This window comes from Anolis sagrei, chromosome 2 (assembly GCF_037176765.1).
Source record: "Anolis sagrei isolate rAnoSag1 chromosome 2, rAnoSag1.mat, whole genome shotgun sequence".
Taxonomy (NCBI): Eukaryota; Metazoa; Chordata; class Lepidosauria; order Squamata; family Dactyloidae; genus Anolis; species Anolis sagrei.
In genome coordinates, this window is record NC_090022.1 from 94,926,256 (window position 1) to 94,944,852 (window position 18,597).

The 18,597-nt window shown below is 39.1% G+C and overlaps 1 protein-coding gene across 6 annotated transcripts in view; it reads right to left on the minus strand.

Moving 5' to 3' along the window:
* The window catches only part of SEPTIN8 (septin 8), an 86,678-nt gene that overhangs the window by 36,469 nt on the left and 31,612 nt on the right, over positions 1-18,597 (minus strand). For 4 of the 6 annotated variants that reach the window (XM_060765215.2, XM_060765213.2, XM_060765218.2 and 1 more), the window contains 3 exons: positions 10,260-10,374; positions 4,830-5,025; positions 1,665-1,851 (listed from right to left, as the gene is read on the minus strand). In XM_060765215.2, the coding sequence (XP_060621198.1) occupies positions 1,665-1,851; positions 4,830-5,025; positions 10,260-10,374 (498 nt within the window). Of the gene's footprint in view, positions 1-1,664; positions 1,852-4,829; positions 5,026-10,259; positions 10,375-10,493; positions 10,613-18,597 lie in introns of those variants that run through there. The other 2 variants (XM_060765217.2, XM_060765214.2) reach the window with 2 other exon arrangements.

Consider the following 18,597-nt stretch of genomic DNA (forward strand, 5'->3'; position numbering starts at 1 on the left):
AGCAATACAATAGTGAAAACTTTAAATAGTGTTAGAATAGGTGGAGGCAGAGTGAAGATATGAATAGGGGATTGGGGGGCTGTGGATGAGGGAAGAGATCTGGAATATCTTGTTTGACTTGCATGTTAGATAATAAATATGGACATCCTTTATTTTCTATAGCTGCATTTGACAGCTCCATTTAGGGTCACCCATACCAGATTGAAGCCTTACTATACTGGCCAACACAACCTCTAGTCCATGATAGGGAGAGATCTTGAGGGAAGCACGGGGTCAGCCAAGAGGGATTACCCTAAACTACAATATTTGGGGGAATATTCAGGTCTACCCTGTTGGGTGAAAAGATTTTGAGAAATGTGGCAACGCAGTCCCAGTATTACCTTCTCACCACTGCAGTTGGCCTATCATGTTCTGCATCTGCTGGCATATTTCAAAGTTCACGAATCAAAGATGGTTAATGGGGAGGACTGGGTTCATTTCTACTCTCCAACAGACAAGATGTCCTTGATCATTTTTTTAAAAGGCCACTGCTTGTTTGCTTTAGGTATTGAGTATTCTTTAAGTTTCAAAAGGCCACTCATTAGAAATAAGATGTGAACATGGCTGTTTTTTCTTTCAGACATAAATCTTGTGTCGTTAATGACCTTTGCTGTCTGCCTCAACCTTCTCCTACGCAGCACGAATTTCAGAAGACTTGCTTTTTCTCTCTGCACTGTCATGCAATAAATCAAGCAGTCAATTATCAGCTAGGTTCAATGAACACACACTGTAAGGAAACAATTATCTATGTTCCTAAGAGAAGTTCTGTTTAGTAACCACTGTTGCAAATGGCTGTTGCCTTAGATGCACCCTAAAAGAACAATTTCTCACAGTAGCTGCTGCATAAAAATAGCAGCACTGCACACAGGCCAATGTACTGCATGAATCGTCTTTTCGCCAGTTTTGTATTCAGCTGTTAAAGAAAGGACTTCCTTTCCTTCACTCAAGGCTGGGGAATCTTTGGCCTGTACAAGTTTAGGCCTACGACTTCCACCAGACATGCTAGGCAAGGACAACGATGAACAACTGTTGTCCAAAACCATAAGAAAGCAAAAGGTTCTGCACCCAACCTCTGCCCTAATGGACTGGCTTTTTCTAAACATCCCTGGGAGCACCAAAGATGTGCACTTATTCTGTACTGCCAATTAATTCCTGATTTTTGTCTTAAAGAGTTATCCAAGGTGTTTAACTTTTTTGGGGGATGAGGTCCAGAATATTGGACAGCTCCTTTAACATTCAGATAAAAACTCAGTATAAATCATCATCCCACTGACAGAAAATACCATTAGCAACCAATGAATTCTATACTATTAAACTAGATCAGAAATCAGTCAAAATTGTTTTAATGAATTGGGAGAAAAGTACTATACAGGCTGCTGAATAAAGGCTAAATTTCACCATCTTAGGCGAGAAATAAAAGGAAATAGAAATATGTATTTAAATTTTGCTCGGTCTAGTTTTTATGGCAAATATTTACCAACATTAGTTGTTAACCACCCTGAGTCCCCTTCACAGCTGGATTCCGGAACTGTAGTAGTCCAAAATAAAAACTCTCTCTTTGTGCTAAACACATATGTTAACAGAAAGCCAACATGTACAGGGAGTGCGAACACTCACATACATACCTTACTATCCAGGTTCTTCATGGTTACCAAATCCAAAGACTTCAATGAGTGGCCAGTTGGAGTGATAAAGTAAAGGCAGACATGGATCCTTGTATCATGATAATTGAACAGGGAGCGCCGAATCTTCAGCTCTTCTTGTAAATAATTTTCAAACTGCGTATCAATGTATTCCACTATGGGCCTGTAACTAAAAACGAATTCCATTAGCAACTTGAATGGTACCGTTAACTGAGACTAGTGAGGCATTTTCACTTATGGTGTTTTGATGCTGAAGGAGTAATTACCGGTAAGAAGAATGGCCAGACAAAATGTTATTCCTGGCTCTCTGGGCCAAGGCTAGGTTCAAAATATAAGTAGTAAGAAGAGGATGATGAAAAAAAATTTAAAAACTTATGTTTTGTTTTTCTTTTCACATTTACCAATATCTTTCAAAAGGCAGCACTAACAAAATCTATACAGAATAGAAGTTGGGGATATTTTTTGGAGATTTCCAAAATTAGCTCCCTTGAGAATTGAGCGTGCAGTTTTGATCAAAGTCAAAGATTTGATCTTTACAAGATTTTGTAGACATCTTCTCCAGGCAGCACAGGTTTTTCAAAAGGGAGGAGGGTGATGGAAAGAGCAAGGAATGAAAAATAAATATGCTCTGAAACACCATGAAGAATCGCTAGGCTATATTTTCTTATCAGTAAGTTCCCTTTTTTACTATGAGTAAAATAAAATATTTTTTCTGCCTCATTCTTCAAGCATTCACTGGTTAGCATCCATTTTGATAAAGTGTATGAAAGGCCTTAAAAACCCTCTAACATTTTGACTGGTCCTAAGATAGATTTTACTCTGCTATTGGGGGGGGGGGGGGGGACCATTGGCTTTCCTGATATTGTTGAACTATAGCTATCACCAACCACTGGTCATGGGAGTGGGAGTGTAATGCTGTCTCCAGCCCTGCCCTTCCATTATTATTTTTTTCTAACAGATCAACAGAACTGTCTAACCAAGGCACTGTAAAAGAAACCATTGCTTCTCCTTAACAGTTTCACTGCTTATAAATGGATCTAGCTTCTCAAGCCAAACAAGCCAAGGCTGGGAGAATGAAGCCCTAAGATACAAACAAACTAAAGTAATCCTGCTAATCCCAGAATTATAGAGTTGGGAATGATTCAATGGGCCATTTAGTCCAATGCATCATCAATGCAGGAATCCACAGCCCTCCAATTTAAGACGTGGCCATCTAGCACCAGCTTTAAGTATCTCTAATGAAGGAGAGTGCTCTATTACTTTCTAGGCCAGTCTCTGCCTCTGTAGCATAGCTTTTATGGACAAGAAAGCCTTTAGTTGGAGTCTCTCTTCTTGTAATTTAAACCTGTCAATTTGTTTTCTAGTCTCTTGAGCAGCACAAAACAAACTCCCTCAATATTCCACATTAGTTGTTAACCACCCTGAGTCCCCTTCAGCCTTCTAGATATTTAAAGATGGCTATCAAATCATTACTCTGATTTCAGTTCTCCAAGCTAAATAAACAATGATAAACACTGGAGTAGTTCATTTCCGTTCAGAAGGACAAACAATAAAAGAGGACCAAATGAGATTCTACAATAATACGGGTTTCAAATTATTTTCTTCACATTGTTCTCCGATGTGTTAATCGAAACCTATTTGGACAATTAATAGTGTGTGGTCTTTAGACTGAGATTGGTGGGTTTAAGCCAATCTCGGCTTTGTTATTGTTGCTTTGATCTCTGACCAGTTATACTTTGGCTCAGCTTCAATGTGAGGTATCCTGCTAATCTGAGATATATGAGTTTGAACGAAAACATGTATGCCAAGGGACTGAAAAGTTATGTATCCAATATTCTTTGAAATCTAAATATGAATTTGGTATTCAAAAGAACACTATTAACACAATAAAGACCTCTTATTGCAAACACATTTAGCCCTAACTTGCGTGATTACAAAATTTGAACCATGGACAAGTACTGTTTGAATTGGTTAAGTATAGCCAAAGGAAGGGCAAAGCAGAAAATAGCTGCTATGAGTTGTAAATTGTCCTCTTGGCCTTCTCATGAGCAAGCACCTTCTGCCATTAAACTATTAACTCAACTAGTTTTGGCAGCTTGTTTCTAAGAACAAAAGTTGTGGGAGGGGAAGTTGCATGAAATAAAAGAATAGAAAGTAAGCATGAAAAATACGTTATTTATCATTCTCTTAAGAAAGTAATAGAAGATCTGCTGGATTGGATTATGGATCATCAAGTTCAGCACCTGTGTTGGCTGGGAGATTTTGGGAGTTGTAGTCCAAAAAAATAAATAAGCTCTGATCATATTTTTGGGCAATTTAAGGGGGAGGGGCATTTAGAAGCCTAATCAAAAATGCCAGGATTCCACAATCCACCACAATCCACCACAATCCACCACTGCAGGATTCCACAATCCACCACTGCAGTTTAAAGTGGCATCACAGCACTCTAACTGTGTTATGTGAATGGGCTCCTGTAGTGGATTAATATCACTAGCATCTTCTAGATTTTCTTCCTGTTATAAGAGGCACGCCAGCCACCATCTTGGGCAAAAGAACGATCAGCTTACTGTTACTGGGATATGGGAAGAAGAAAGTGTGGATGGATGGAACAGTTGAAGAAGCAGAACTTCAAGCCATATCCTCCTAAATTCCCCTTTGGCCTCAAAACAAAAGATTTGGGCCCAACTTTTTTAAATAAACTGTTCATAAACTGATTGATGGTTTGTTATATGACTTAATTCTGGGGCATACAACTTAGCACACTGCGTAGGTTACCCAACCTTAGTCTGATGAAGCACTTAGAATTTTCTTCTAGGCAGCTCTCGCCCTCTCCCCTAAACTACAACACTTCCCCATCAAAGCAGGACTCCCAGGATTCTGTAGGACAGAGCAATGGCATTTAAAGTAATATCAAACTGCTTTAACTGGACAGTATGGATACGCCTGAAGTATGACTGAACCTGACTGTGTGTAGGTAGAGACATGAGTTTCCTGTTCCTGTTTCATTCTTATTTTTGAGACATAAGAAATGTTACAAGCAGCCGATCCTAGGCACTATGAAAGCTAAGCCCAGTGTATTCCAAGTAGAACTATGTCACTTTATACGCCCAGCATGTTTCTTCTGCACCAAACAGGAAAGTGACTTGCCTTTCATCTTTATTTATCTGATCGCCAAACCCCACAGCATCTACAATAGTCAGCTTCAGATGAACGTTGCTTTCCTGCAGATCATAAGTCCGTGGCCGCAAGCGAACTGTGTGCTCAAAATGACTGGCTTCTTCAGTTTCAAATGTCGTGTTAAAGAGTGTGTTCATCAGTGTGGATTTTCCAATGCCAGTTTCACCTAAGAAATGTAAGAATAACAGAAGAAATCGATACTGTTTCCTATAACAATTTGTGGAGATTCTGAAGGAAAGCATGCCCACAGAGTGGTAAGAATTAAAGGCACTCTCATAGATTTTCCTATTACTTTTTGTCAAACACTGACATGAACAACACAAACATCTGTATATGCAATTCTTCACTCTCTGTCAAATGTAAATGCTGTATCCTATTCCTTTCCCACTTCCTTTATTTTAATAGCACACAGCAGTATCCTTTCACTGTTATAAACATTTTCAGTTTTGAGGTCCAGTGTTCTGCAGAGAAGTTCAGTCCTCTGCACTTTTAACTATCTGCAGGCTGGTTTTGCTCTTCTCACTGTAAAACTTGAAACAGCTGCAAGATGTGAAGACCAGTAAGACAAAGGTCTGCCCAATCTTAGTGTATACCAAGGCATTAGAATAAAAGAAAGGGATTCTTCCCTCTGGTAACCAAAGCAAATATATGCATAAGTTTAACAGAGAGAACACTTCCAATACTCAAACTGTTGTTCAAAACAAGAATCTATCCCTTGAGACATCAGGAATTGTTGTGAAATAGAAAACTAATACATTTCAACAGAGGATTGAGCACCAGAAACACCCAGGTTGGCACTTGATGATGCAAGGAAGTACTGCTGGCAAAGTTGGCAGTGCAAATGGGAACAGAACCAGGGAATATTTCACTCCTAGCTATGGCTGGCAGCTACCCAAGCTTGTGAAATAGTACTACAATAGTATGGGTATATTTTGAAATATGAGCTAACAAAAAGCTTTCAAAGCTGGACCAAGCCAAGTAATAACTGAAATTCTTTCAAGATGTTCCAAGCAGTAGAAAGATTATTCATACATTTCTTTTGATTTATAGTCTTTAGCTTTAATCCTTTCTCCCCACCCACAACGCTGCCTCAGCACTCATTGCTAGCTCTTCCTTTCAAAACTGACATCATCTACTATATTAATTTGTGTTGAATGCAGAACAGAGGCAGAGATCCCAAATTCTTATGAGTTCTAAGGTCAAGCTGTTTTCATTTTCTAGGGCAGTGGTTCTCAAGCACATTTATCACAGCCGTTATCCAGATAGGACACAGGATTTTCAATAGAATTGCTATGAATGCACTCTCCATCCATATCTATGTTCTGCAAGTCTAATATGCGATTACCGTATATACTTGAGTATAAGCCGACTCGAATATAAGTGGAGGCACCCTAATTTTACCACAAAAATACTGGGAAAACAGATCGACTCGAGTATAAGCTGAAGGTTGGAAATGCAGCAGCTACTGGTAAATTTCAAAATAAAAACAGATACCATAAAATCACATTAATTGATATATTTTTTAAAAGCTCTGATGTCAAGCCTTTTTTGATACTTTCCATATTGGGTGACTAGTTTATAAAAAGAACAAATGGAATCTATGGAATTTTTTGTCTTAGCTAAATCTGCAAATAAAAGCAATATTTGGCCTTGTAGATTGGTTTGCCCTGAAGCCAGAATCTCTTTCCTTGCCAATAAAACAAAGATCATATGCACTGATGTGTTTCTGGGTAAAAAATAAATCAAAGGACTGAAGTCTCATTGCCGCTAGCAAATTGTTCCAACATGATAGCAATTATACAAACATAGCAATAATGTTCCATGTGAAATCATGAAGTACTGAGAGGTGTATCTCTCAACATACGAAGAGGAAAGAAGACAGAACACCCAGAGGGACACACATATGTGCTCAAAAGAGCAACTCGCACTACCCTGTGTTCAGTATCTCCAGTAATGCATAACATTAAACCATAACTGTAGTTTGAAGATGTTTTACAGCTCAACTGAAGTTCTTTTGTGTTAAGGTAGGTTTCTAGAAACTGAAAAAAATCAGATCAACAATCATTTGCTATACACACTTTCTAATAATTCACCTTCCCTGTCTTTCTTTAAACCAGGGGAAAGTAAAGCTATTTTGGACAATTATTCAACATGATCAAAAGCACAAAAAGGAGTCATAGCTGAGTCACAGACTACACAACTTAAGAACTTAAGTATCTTCAGTTAGTTATCAGGAGATATCCATGACCTTGAAAAACAGACATTATATTGGAATCAATATAATTGCATAACTCAAAAATTGTGAACAGAGAGCTTAGGAACCATATGCAGTCTGTGTTTGAGGAGTACATTTTTGAGACCTCCAAGACCCTTTACAAGTGCTTCGGATACTCCTCTCCCACCCAAAATTGTTTTAGCTGAAAAAGAGGAATTGTTAATCCTGCTGGAAAGGAGAGAAATAAGACCTTCCCATGTCTTGTTTTGTTCTCAGATCCTCTACCCATAAAACCAATTCTACACAAATGGAAAATTGGCCACTTTTGTTTTTGTATTTATGAGATAAGCCATGGCCCCCAGAGGTTCCCAGGGTGGATGAGTGGAGCCTGGGCTAAATTAACAAATAGGCTGACCTGACAATGAGACAGCTCCCTCGCTTCCTTAAAAACAGCTACTCATATCATTACATTGTTTCTCCTCTTGCAAAAAGTTTAGTCTTACTTATCCATGTTGTGGTGTTGTCAGCACCATGATGTCATTTCTGCTCCTAGTAATCGTGGCCCCATGGTGATACCACAATACAAGAAAGGGAGGAGAAACTTCAACTTGCTAGCAGCATTTGGGTGCAGCCATAATGATGTGGTTTCTCACAACGTAGATGGACCTTGTACTCATAGGCTACTTCCCCTCCAAGGCAAGAGTAGAAGCATTTTTTCCCTTTTGTAATTAGACAGAATCAGTTTTGCATGTGAACATGGCTTAACTGTGGCTAGTCTCACAACCACCACAAAATTTACTGGGCAGTTGCAAAAGCTACATTTGGCCCACACTGGAAAATGACATACATATTTCACAGATCTCAAAAGGGCTTGAAATAATCTGGTAAGAGATCTTTATTTGTTCCCTTTCACAAGAAGCTACAGTAGGACATAAACATATAGATGTAGAAAAGACATAGTAACTGTTTGTTGATATTCTAGTAACAAATAAAGGACAATGTTATCTCTAGGGAATCTCTAAGTCCTTCAGTGTGACTCTAGTTCACACCCTCCAGTCATAGTGGAGCCCCTAGAGCAGGGGTCCTCAAACTAAGGCCTGGGACCGGATACGGCCCTCCAAGGTGATATACCCAGCCCTCGCTCAGAGTCAACCTAAGTCTGAAACGACTTGAAAGCACACAACAACAACAACAACAACAACAACAACAATCCTATCTCATCAGCCAAAAGCAGACCCACACTTCCCATTGAAATACTAATAAGTTTATATTTGGTATTTTTTTTCTTCATTTTAATTATTGTATTGTTTTGAAGTGTGCATAGCAATTCATTCATGTTTTTTTTCCAAATTATAATCCGGGCCTCCAACAGTTTGGGGGACTGTGACCGGGCCCTCTGCTTAAAAAGTTTGAGGACCCATGCCCTAGAGATTTGAAGAGAGAACAACTTTCTGGGAGTCTCTAGGTTCCCAATGCACTTCTCTGGTCAGCCTCACAGCAGATGACCATAAAATCATGATGGAAGGTCTTCTCTCTAGAAATCTCAGTTCAGTGGGATCTTGAGGATTGACGATTAAAGTGAAAAAGCCTTTTGTGTACCATGCTGTTTATCTTTGTCATTATTTTTAATAGTTCTGATTTTACAGCTTATAATCTTATTGAGTTTAATTATACCTTTAGCTTTGTATGATGCATTTTGTACAGGTTGAGTATTTCTTATCTGAAATGCTTGCGACCAGAAGTGTTTTGGATTTGGGGGCCCCCGCCCAGATTTTGGAATACCTCCATTTTCATATATGCACATAAATGAGATATCTTGGAGATGAAACCAAGTCTAAACATGTAATTCATTTATCTTTTATGTACATTTTACTCACATAGCTTGAAGGTAATTTTTTAGAATATTCTGAAATCATTTTGTGGATGAATTAAAGTTTGTATATACTGAGCCACTGGAAAGCAAAGGTGACACAATCTCAGTCACCCATGTGAACACTTTTGGATTTCAGAGTATTTCGGTAAGGGATGCTCAAATCATGGCCTACATGCATAAGCGACTTCTCAAGAAACAGCAACAACAAACAACCATGCCTTTACCACAAAAATATAAAGATGGCACAGAGCAAGTTAGATGATATCACTCAAGGGCACCTTTCCAAATGGGTTTCCCCACTCCCTAGGAAAAAAAAAACTGAGATTAATACTGCATGATGAAGTTTCAGCTCCACCCTTGAGAGATTATGTTGCAGGTCACATTTTAAAGATTTCAGTTCCTGGCATCTCAGCCCTTCTGAGCACACCAGCAGGAGACACCAAAATGCAAAATTTGAAAAGAAGTGCTGAGGAACATGGTGAAATCCTTTACTCCTAGTCAACATGCCTAATTGGTTATAGAGAAGTTAGAAAAGTTACTTTTTGGAGTTTAAATCCAATTGCTAGATCCAACTAGAGCAGCTCTATTGCTGAAAGATAGAGCAACACATAGCCTATATTTTCATGTATAAGTCTAGACATTTTAGTTGAAAAATCAACTCTAAAATCCTGAATTGATTCATGCACCTTAACTTTTTTAAAAATGAACCATTCCTTTGTCTGCCTAGAGCATGAAAAGCAAGGGCTTAGTCCATCCCAGTACAACCTAAAAGTAGCATTGAGCCCACCTATTCTCTCTGCCATGCTACCATTTCTGCCTTTTGAAAACCTTGGTGGGGGAATGGCAATGGTGGTAGACAGGGATGGCTGATGCTTGAGGCGGAATCAGTGCATTCCCCATCTGCGAAATGACCTTTGACTAATCCACAAGTCATATCAAAATCCAGTTTTGGTCCCCAAATCTGCCCTTGATTTATACATAAGGCTGAATTACACATGAGCATAGATGCTATGTACAATCCACGAATTTAGGTCTAGTTAGGATTAGCAACTGGATTTAGTCTATTGACTATAACCCTCAGAATTTCCAGCCACAGGGATGGCATACTTTGATTCTCCAGGATCTCAGGCAGTTTTCTTCCCCATGTTTTGCTACCTGCTCCTTTCAGATGGAAGTGCCTGAGCATAAGATGTTCTGTGCACAGAGCAGCTCTTCTTCCAATGAGCTACAGGCCTCCTACTCCCTTCTGACAAGTACGTTTCTGTGTTTTTATTCCCAGGCACTCCTCCTTCACAGTAAACATGCTACTTACCCACGCAGAGGATGTTGAAGCTGAAGCCTTGTGCCACAGACTTGCTGACAAGCTGATCGGGAAGACTGTCAAATCCGACATGGCCTCCTAAAGCAAGATTCCGCTTCTCCTCGTTCTGTTAAAGACACAAGGGATGCCATTTAGCCGGGGTTTACAGCAGGGAAGTTGCTGACAGCTTGTAGAATCAGAAAGAGCTTGAGAAAAATGACTTTACAAGTTGTAAAGGAAGGTTACCATTTCCCCTGAAGCACAGATAACTTCCCAAGTCACAGAAGGAACCCTACTGCCACCCACACAGAGGTTTATTATATTTTTATGTGTGCCACATTCCAGACATACTGGTAATTATTGTCAAGCATCAGAAGGAAACACAAATCCCTCCCTGATCTTAACAGGGAATTATCTTAAAGAGACAGGAGACTCAATTATAAAGTCACACTGAAAGGAAAAATCAAAATACCTTAAGATCGTCCACCAACATAATTAAGGTGATTTGTGGGGGTGGTAGTGGCATTATTCACATATTTTATTTATCACCCATAATCTATTCATTTCCTAAAGTGCCCTTGCATCTGAATCATGTGACATGAGTGCTGCTTCTTAGGAGTCCTTGATCAGTTTCCTTGGACTCGGCTGTAAGCAGCTTTGTTCAATCACTCTCCTGAGGAGAGTGGAGGTGGGGGGGGGGGTGCAAGGGGCCGCACAACAAGACTAGGGAACCAGCTCACCTCGCCATCTGCGGATGCATCACTGTTTCTTGTGACAGAAATATCCTGTTCTAACCTCATCCCTTTCCCATCTCCGGGAATGTCCACCTGTTCCTTTCCTCTTTGTATCAGATTCAAAATGCTTTCCTAAGAGCTTTGTTTATATCAGACGCAGCTAACATTTTAGAAAGTGAACAGCATGTACAAATCATGGCATTAGAAAAGATCACACATTAACTAGGTTTAAAGCAGACCTTAGAAATGTTACTTTTTGAACTACAATATGACCACCCCCACCCGCCTATCTGCAGGGGATCAAAGCCATAGATAATAGTGAACCTTATCAAAATAAAGAAATTCTGGTTCAGGAATACTACAGAATTGCACTGGATGGCTTAGAAAATGTCTGGAGATGACATATTGTGTCACACATGGATAAACGGAACCATGGATAACAGTTCCACAAATATGGGGGTCGTACTGTACAGCTTCCAGGACCCCCTAAGACTCTGGGGAGTTACAGTTCAAAAGAAAGGTAAAATTCCCAAGCTTTGTTTGAGATGCAGGATGATCCACACAGTCAGGACCACACTGAGTAAAATGCTGTCACAAGGCACAAAAGTTGCCATTAAATAATTCTTGTAGTTGCCATAACTTCTTAAGCAAAAGGACTGAGCTACATTCAGCAAGAGAAGGCATTCACGGTCTCTAGCAAAACTTTTCATGTGCTTCAATTATTCATCAACAGAAATGATATTGCCAAACATGTAGCAATGTCACCCATCTGTAGGAGTGGCAATGATATTCTAAGCAATGTATTTCAGAATGAAAATTTGCTTGCAGCCAGTGTGACACAGTGGTTTGAGCACTGGGTTATGACACTGGACACCAGAGTTCAAATCCTTTCTTGGACCCTAGAAAAACTCTGGGGGACCTCAAGCAAGTCATGCTCTTTCTATCCCAGAAGACAGCAAAAGCAAGTTCCTTCTGAATAAGCTTTTGTGATAGGGTTACACAACCACCACCACCACTGAACCGAATTCTCTACTGAATATCAACAATTTATGTCGGGGTTCTGGAAAGATTCCTTCCTGAAGCTAGAAAGACTACAAATGGAGCATCAAACCTGCAAGATTAAAATAATATTGATATTAAATGATAATAAATCCCTTTTCATTGATTTCATTTTACAACTGATCAGTAGTAGCTGGTGACTTCCATGTCAACAGAGAGATAATCAATTCAATCTTTTAGTCCCTAGTCTGTGGAATGACCTGCTGGAAGGGATCTGGCAGCTAAATAAGCTGTCAAAATTTAAAACACAATTTTAAATTCTCTTCCGGCAGACCTACCTAGTCAATTTTAAACTATGCATTTTAAATTTACATTCTATTTGTATTGTATTTAAATCTCTGTAATAGGGATTTTAATATATGTATTTGATGGCAATGTATATTAATATATGCATTTGATGGTATGCATTTTATGGTAATGTGTTTTAACTGTGTTGTACCCCATCTTCAGCCATGAGAAGAAGTGGGTAACAAATAAAATGTAGTAATAATAATATTTAATAAAAAACCAATAGTCCAAACTTTAGAAGAGCCTTCCAAACTATCTGTTAAACAGATTCAGTACTTTTACAGTTTAGTCTAAAAGCCAGAGTAGATCCACTTCCCCAATGACATAGGAGCCATCGGTCACCAGTGTAACTATTTGGTTTCACTTATCAGCTATTGAAATGTAGGGAACTAAAAAATAACAACAACAACAACAACAATTTTATTTCTAACCCACACCTCTCTCCCTGAAGGGACTCAGGCCAGCTTCCAAATGTAACATAAACAAGGCAAACATTCAATGCCATAAAAAATATAAACATTTACATATACAATTAAAACTAAATAAATGACTTTGGCTAAAAGTTATAAATCAGTCAGTCAGGCATCAAATAAAACAGCAACCTCATTTGGCACTTGTCAGAGGAGATTCAGGCATAGTCTTCTGGCCTTTTTCCAACTTGATTTTCTGGTCCTGCCTTCCTCTTATTTATCACTTGAATCCTGTCTATAAGTCACAAAATAAAGTCAGTTGCATTATGTGACAAGGAAGTGGAATAATGGATGGGAGCCCATCTGTGAATTATTCAAGTCTTCCACATACTGCTCCAGTTTGCTCTGGCCTCCAGAAATCTAATGCCTAAAGATCTCTAGCTTTCTGCCAGCATCAACACCATTAAAATGTTTCACACACAGCTTTCTATCTCAAACCAAAATTACTTCTGAAGACATCCAGAGGGGAGCTGAACTCATTTATTACTTCAAAAGTTGGCAGTTCTGTTTTACAGGACTACCTTTCTTGCAACATAAAATGTTACCTGGCTTTGTTCTGGACCTTGGGAGCTTTTCCCTATTAACAGCCATGTCAAAGACAGACCAAGATTCCTCCTTCTACATATCACTGCACCCTCATGTTGAGAAGAGCTTCCTGTAGATTCTGCAGCAGGAAGCAATTGTAATTGGTTTTAAATGTTTTAATGCTTTATATTTATTTATATCTTATTTTTAGTTGATATTATGCTTTATGTGATTTTTGTCTTGCATTTTATATTAAATGTGCTTTGATTTGTATTGTATTACGTTGTGAGCTCTAATATGTCCAGGAGATCTGCTAGAAAAAAATTCTGGCTATTTCAGTGTCAAATCCTATCAAATAAGACAGTGGGAAACATGCAGCATCCATCTTGATGGCTCATCTCTCTCAATTCCCATCCCCATAAATCTTGCCATGATGTTCAAGTAAGCAGGACAGCTGAAGGCAGTAAAATGTTTCTGAAAGTCTTGAATGGTTGCCAAATTAACAAAATTTATTTTCAGGAAAGAGATGAAGGCTTCTCTCCCCATCCCAAAGATTAACAAATAAACCAAAATAAAAGATTCGCTTGTTCAGTTTAAGAACTACTGGGACATTTTTACTGCCTTCCTTCAAAGGACAAGACACACACTTGTTTATTTGAAATAAGAGAACTCTGGCATTAAAGTTTTCTTTGACATGATCTAACCACTTCTCCTGAACATACTGATAGATACTGATTTCTCTTCTCCATCTTCCCACAGCAGGGGTATCTCTAAAGGAGGAAGTCATAAAGGAAGAAAATCTGACCACAGTAAAGAGTGAAGCTGCTACCTCAGATGGCAGAGGCCAACCGAACTGTTCCCCACACCAGAGGACTCTCGGCTCTGCTGCTTTTCTTGGGCAGTTCCCACTCCATCCTCTCAGTTGCACACCCAGTCTTTTCTGTGGCTTCATCTTTGTGAGGGTGTTTCTTTTAAAAAAAGGATTCAACCTATCTTACAATATTAACAGTTGGAAGTAGTGTGCCTGTATTATAAAACTGCACCTTCTGGCAAGAATGACAAATCACAAAAGTAATTTTACCAATCTACCTGGCAGCCACTTTTAGTACTGCACAATTTAGCCACCATGTTTACAGATTCCAAGTCTCAAGTGATGGGCTGAAGTATCAAGCATAGACCCCTAGATTTCTGCCAATTTCAACTCAAATAACACAACAGGATAAGGACCAAACATTTGGAATTTGTCCCATTTGGACCACAACATACACACTTCAATGAGCCAATGATCTCACTCTCCCAATTTGAAAAAAATATCCATGTGAGAGGCAATGGTAGACCACTAAGATCCATCCTCACGCAGAAAAGAACTATGGGCTCCAAGGGTCATGCACAACCCCTCCTACATAGTTATTTAGCCCCCTGAGGGAATCTGAAACTTCCCTCTCGTGACTAATTTCAACTGTTTGGGATGGATTAAGGAAGGGTTTCTTAGTATGACCAAAGGAAGCACCACAATCTCAATCCTGCTTTCTCAATTCATATTCCAACTTAACACAAGCACAAATTAAAGCAGTCAAATAATTTCAGCTCACAAACTGCATTCTAAGTGAAAACATTACCCAGGCAAGACATAAACATGAGTGAAAAATATGCAAATATACTCTTGAGGACTCTATTAGCCTCTCCATTGCCTGTAAACAGAAGTTTTCTGCCACTATTGCTCCAGTCTTCATCCCACTGATTTCATTGCTGCCAGTTCCTTGAAAAACCAGGGGACTGGTTTAGCTCTCCTTCATAAGGAAGGATGCTGCAAAGCTATTGTGTCCACTCTCCTAGTCAGTTACCCATAAACCAGGGCTTCAATAGGAATCATCTGCCCATGCAGAACAAAAATCTCCAAGAACTTATTAGGAATTCTTTCTGATCCATAAGCCTCCTGAGGCAGAACATCAGCAAGTTGAAATATGACCAAGTACTGATCAGTTCATGCAACAAAGAGCTCCTTACCATCATCCCAACCCCTTGTACTGACCACAGCATCTAGAATATGTTCAGCAGCATGTGAAGCCGGATACTACTTTGGACTGATCCATGGTTGTCATGGTGGACAGGAAGTATTGAGTCACTCCTGACAGGGCAGCTTCACATGAATGTTGAAGTCTCCTAGCACCAGAAGCCATGGAGACTCCAACACAACCCCTGATACCATCCTAGCTAGCTAGTTTAGTAAGGGAGACTGATGAGTAGTAAGCAACGAAATCCATAGTCTGTCCCAGCTACTCAGCTATCAACTCCACCTCTCAGCTCCCAGGGGAGATTAATCCCACCACCCACCACCACCTCAGTCAACCAGGTCTCTGAAATACATGGCTGGTTAGCATAGCAGCTACTTCATCATTCATTGACCTGTCATTAACCAGCAACATTAGTAAAGGAAAGTTATGCATTACAATGCAACTGTTTTGCATAACTAGACATAATCTTATACTGAGCTTTCAGGTATGAAAAATACATTCTAAAAAGCCAGGAAATAAATGGGGTTAGAATGCAAGCTCACTTCCTTGAAATTGTACTAGGATATTAATATATTTTTACATGACACAGTGCATACATCAACTACCTCCCACAGACTTCTTTGTGTTAAATCAAGACAGCTTTAGATCAAGCAAAATGCTGATAGATGAATAGTAATCCAAGGAGCCAAGATACAAATGCAAGCATGGCTCTTCTGCTCCTAAATGTATAGAAGACTGAAGGATTTTTGCCTTATATCTGTAAATTTGTTTCTAGGCAGATTACCAGAAGTCACCATTTTGGCCACCTGGGCTCCCAAGTTTGCAAACACTAATCTCATGAAGAGGTGAGATCAACATCAGCATTCCTCTTAAGAATCCCTTTATCTATGGATTCTAAGGGATGCTATTTCTCCTGAACAAGTTCAACAGCTTTAGAGACATACTCCTTAGAGGTATGGTTTATATAAACATAGACCTTATCTAGTTTAGGCACAAATACTCTAGGCACTGGAGTATATTGCAATGCATACAAGAAAACTAACTTTTCTCAACCCCACCTCTTCCAATTACAACATTTCCCAGGACAGTTTCTCCTAAAAGCAGTATCTCCTTTGGATGCTAACACCCATCATCTTCCATCAGCATTGCCAGAGTTGGTAATTTAAAATAAACACATTTGCCAATGAAAGGTAAAGCACAGGGCTTATCGGTATCTATATATAATGTATAACTCTAGAAATTTTAGTCAGAAAATCAACTGGGTCACTTGAAACAGGTCAATGCAAGTACTGTACCTTTAAAAATGGGGAAATTTGATACTTTAATTTGTTATGGAAACCCTTAAAAAGGGGACCAAGCTCCTCCACCCTCTCCCCCTCATTGCCACTTATGCCCTTTTTGAATGCCTTGGTAAAAAAATAATGGTGGTCGCGGTAGTTGGCTCTGTGCTCCCATTTCCCCTTCTCCACAGAATGACCCTCAGTTTATCCACAGGCCATGTCAAAATCCATAATATTGCCCCCCAAAATCTGTCTTTGACATGAGAAAAACTTACACACATATACATACAGTATATACCATATTGTACCCCATAGTATGACAATTCTAGCAGCAAAATCTTATCAATTTTATTGAAAAGTAGGTTTCATTGATTTCTTATAGAAATGCACACATCTATAAAGGACCAAACTGCACATACACCCAGAAACACCCAGAACAATGGCAGCCTATCACTGACTAGCAATACATTTTACAGTTCTGATTCTTGCTTTCAAAGTCCTGGTATTAGACCAAAGTACTCATTTGAGGCATGAAACTGCTAACGCTGCCATCTAATCTTGTAGCTAAAAGAGTACAGGGTTGTAAACCAATAAATTTGGGTTTGTAGAAATATGATGCTTCTATCTTTCAGATGGATAGCATCCTTGAAGTGACTGGATTGACCTTGAACGAGTTGGGGGTGGTGATGGCTGACAGGGAGCTCTAACGTGGGCTGGTCCATGAGGTCACAAAGAGTCGGAAACAACTGAACGAATGAACAACAACCATCTTTCAGATGATCCCAAATGCAACAATGTTCCAGTTTCATTAGTTTCTATACCACTATTTTAAACAATCTGAGAATTCATTTGGTATTATGTTAATACGTTATCTGCCATCTTTCTCAAAAACTGGAGAGTAAATAATCCTCAAAGAGAGAATAGAGCAAGATACATCTCAATTACAGTTCATCTGAACATTCAAATTATCACCAAAGGCTTGGATTGGAATAAACATTGTGTTGTTTTATAATTTGACACATGCATCAGGTTTTTTTTTACCAATTGCCATGATTTTGGACAAGCACCCATAATCATTTTTGTGAAATGCCAATGCATAATGAAAAACTGTCACTTCTTTGCAATTTCTTGTCTCCAATCAGATGAACTGTAAATATATACTTGACATTATGAATAAAACACAGCTCAAGAAGTGGCCACAGTCATTATGAATGTATCTACCATTCCAGGCTAGTTAATGCTGGAACAGTTGCAAAACAGGACCTCCTTTGCGCACATGTATGAGCTATTTTAGGAATGGTGACACCAGTAAATAATTAACAAAATGCAATATACAAGAGGGAACAGCACTAAAACATTTCAGCCTGCAGAGACCAACACCCTGATCCCACGCAATTTCAGTTCAAGTAACATGTAAATTACTGGTGACAAGAGAAGCATCAGGACATTCAGGAAGTGATGGCCGGAAAGCAAGCAACACCTTTTTCTCTCAGCCTGCTCTATAGGGTCTGGAGTAACTGCACCATTTGAATCACTGATAATCCAGCCCTGATTTGCTGCAACAAACACACACTATGGATCCTCCAGAAAGTGGAACAAAACTAGTCCACACAGCTTTACTTTTTTATATGTTATGCTGAAATACTATTTGTCACTATAATGATGGAAGAAGCTTGAGCCCCTTGAATTATCGGTGGATCAGATCCTGTTTTAAAAGCTAGTTACAGAAAATCAAAGCTAAGACATCTTGGTGAACAACTGGAAGAGTAACCTAGATCTTGGGCTTTCAGATCTTTCTAACCTACTACTAGTCATCATATTATATGCATAGTAGGCTGTAGTACATCTGTATTTTCAGATCTGTGTGCTTTTGTATCCAATTTGTACTACTGTCTGTTCTTTCCAACAAGAAGTCTGTGTCAAGGTCTTACACTAACCACAAGCAGAGTTGCTACAAGAAGGTCATGTCTTCTCTTTTT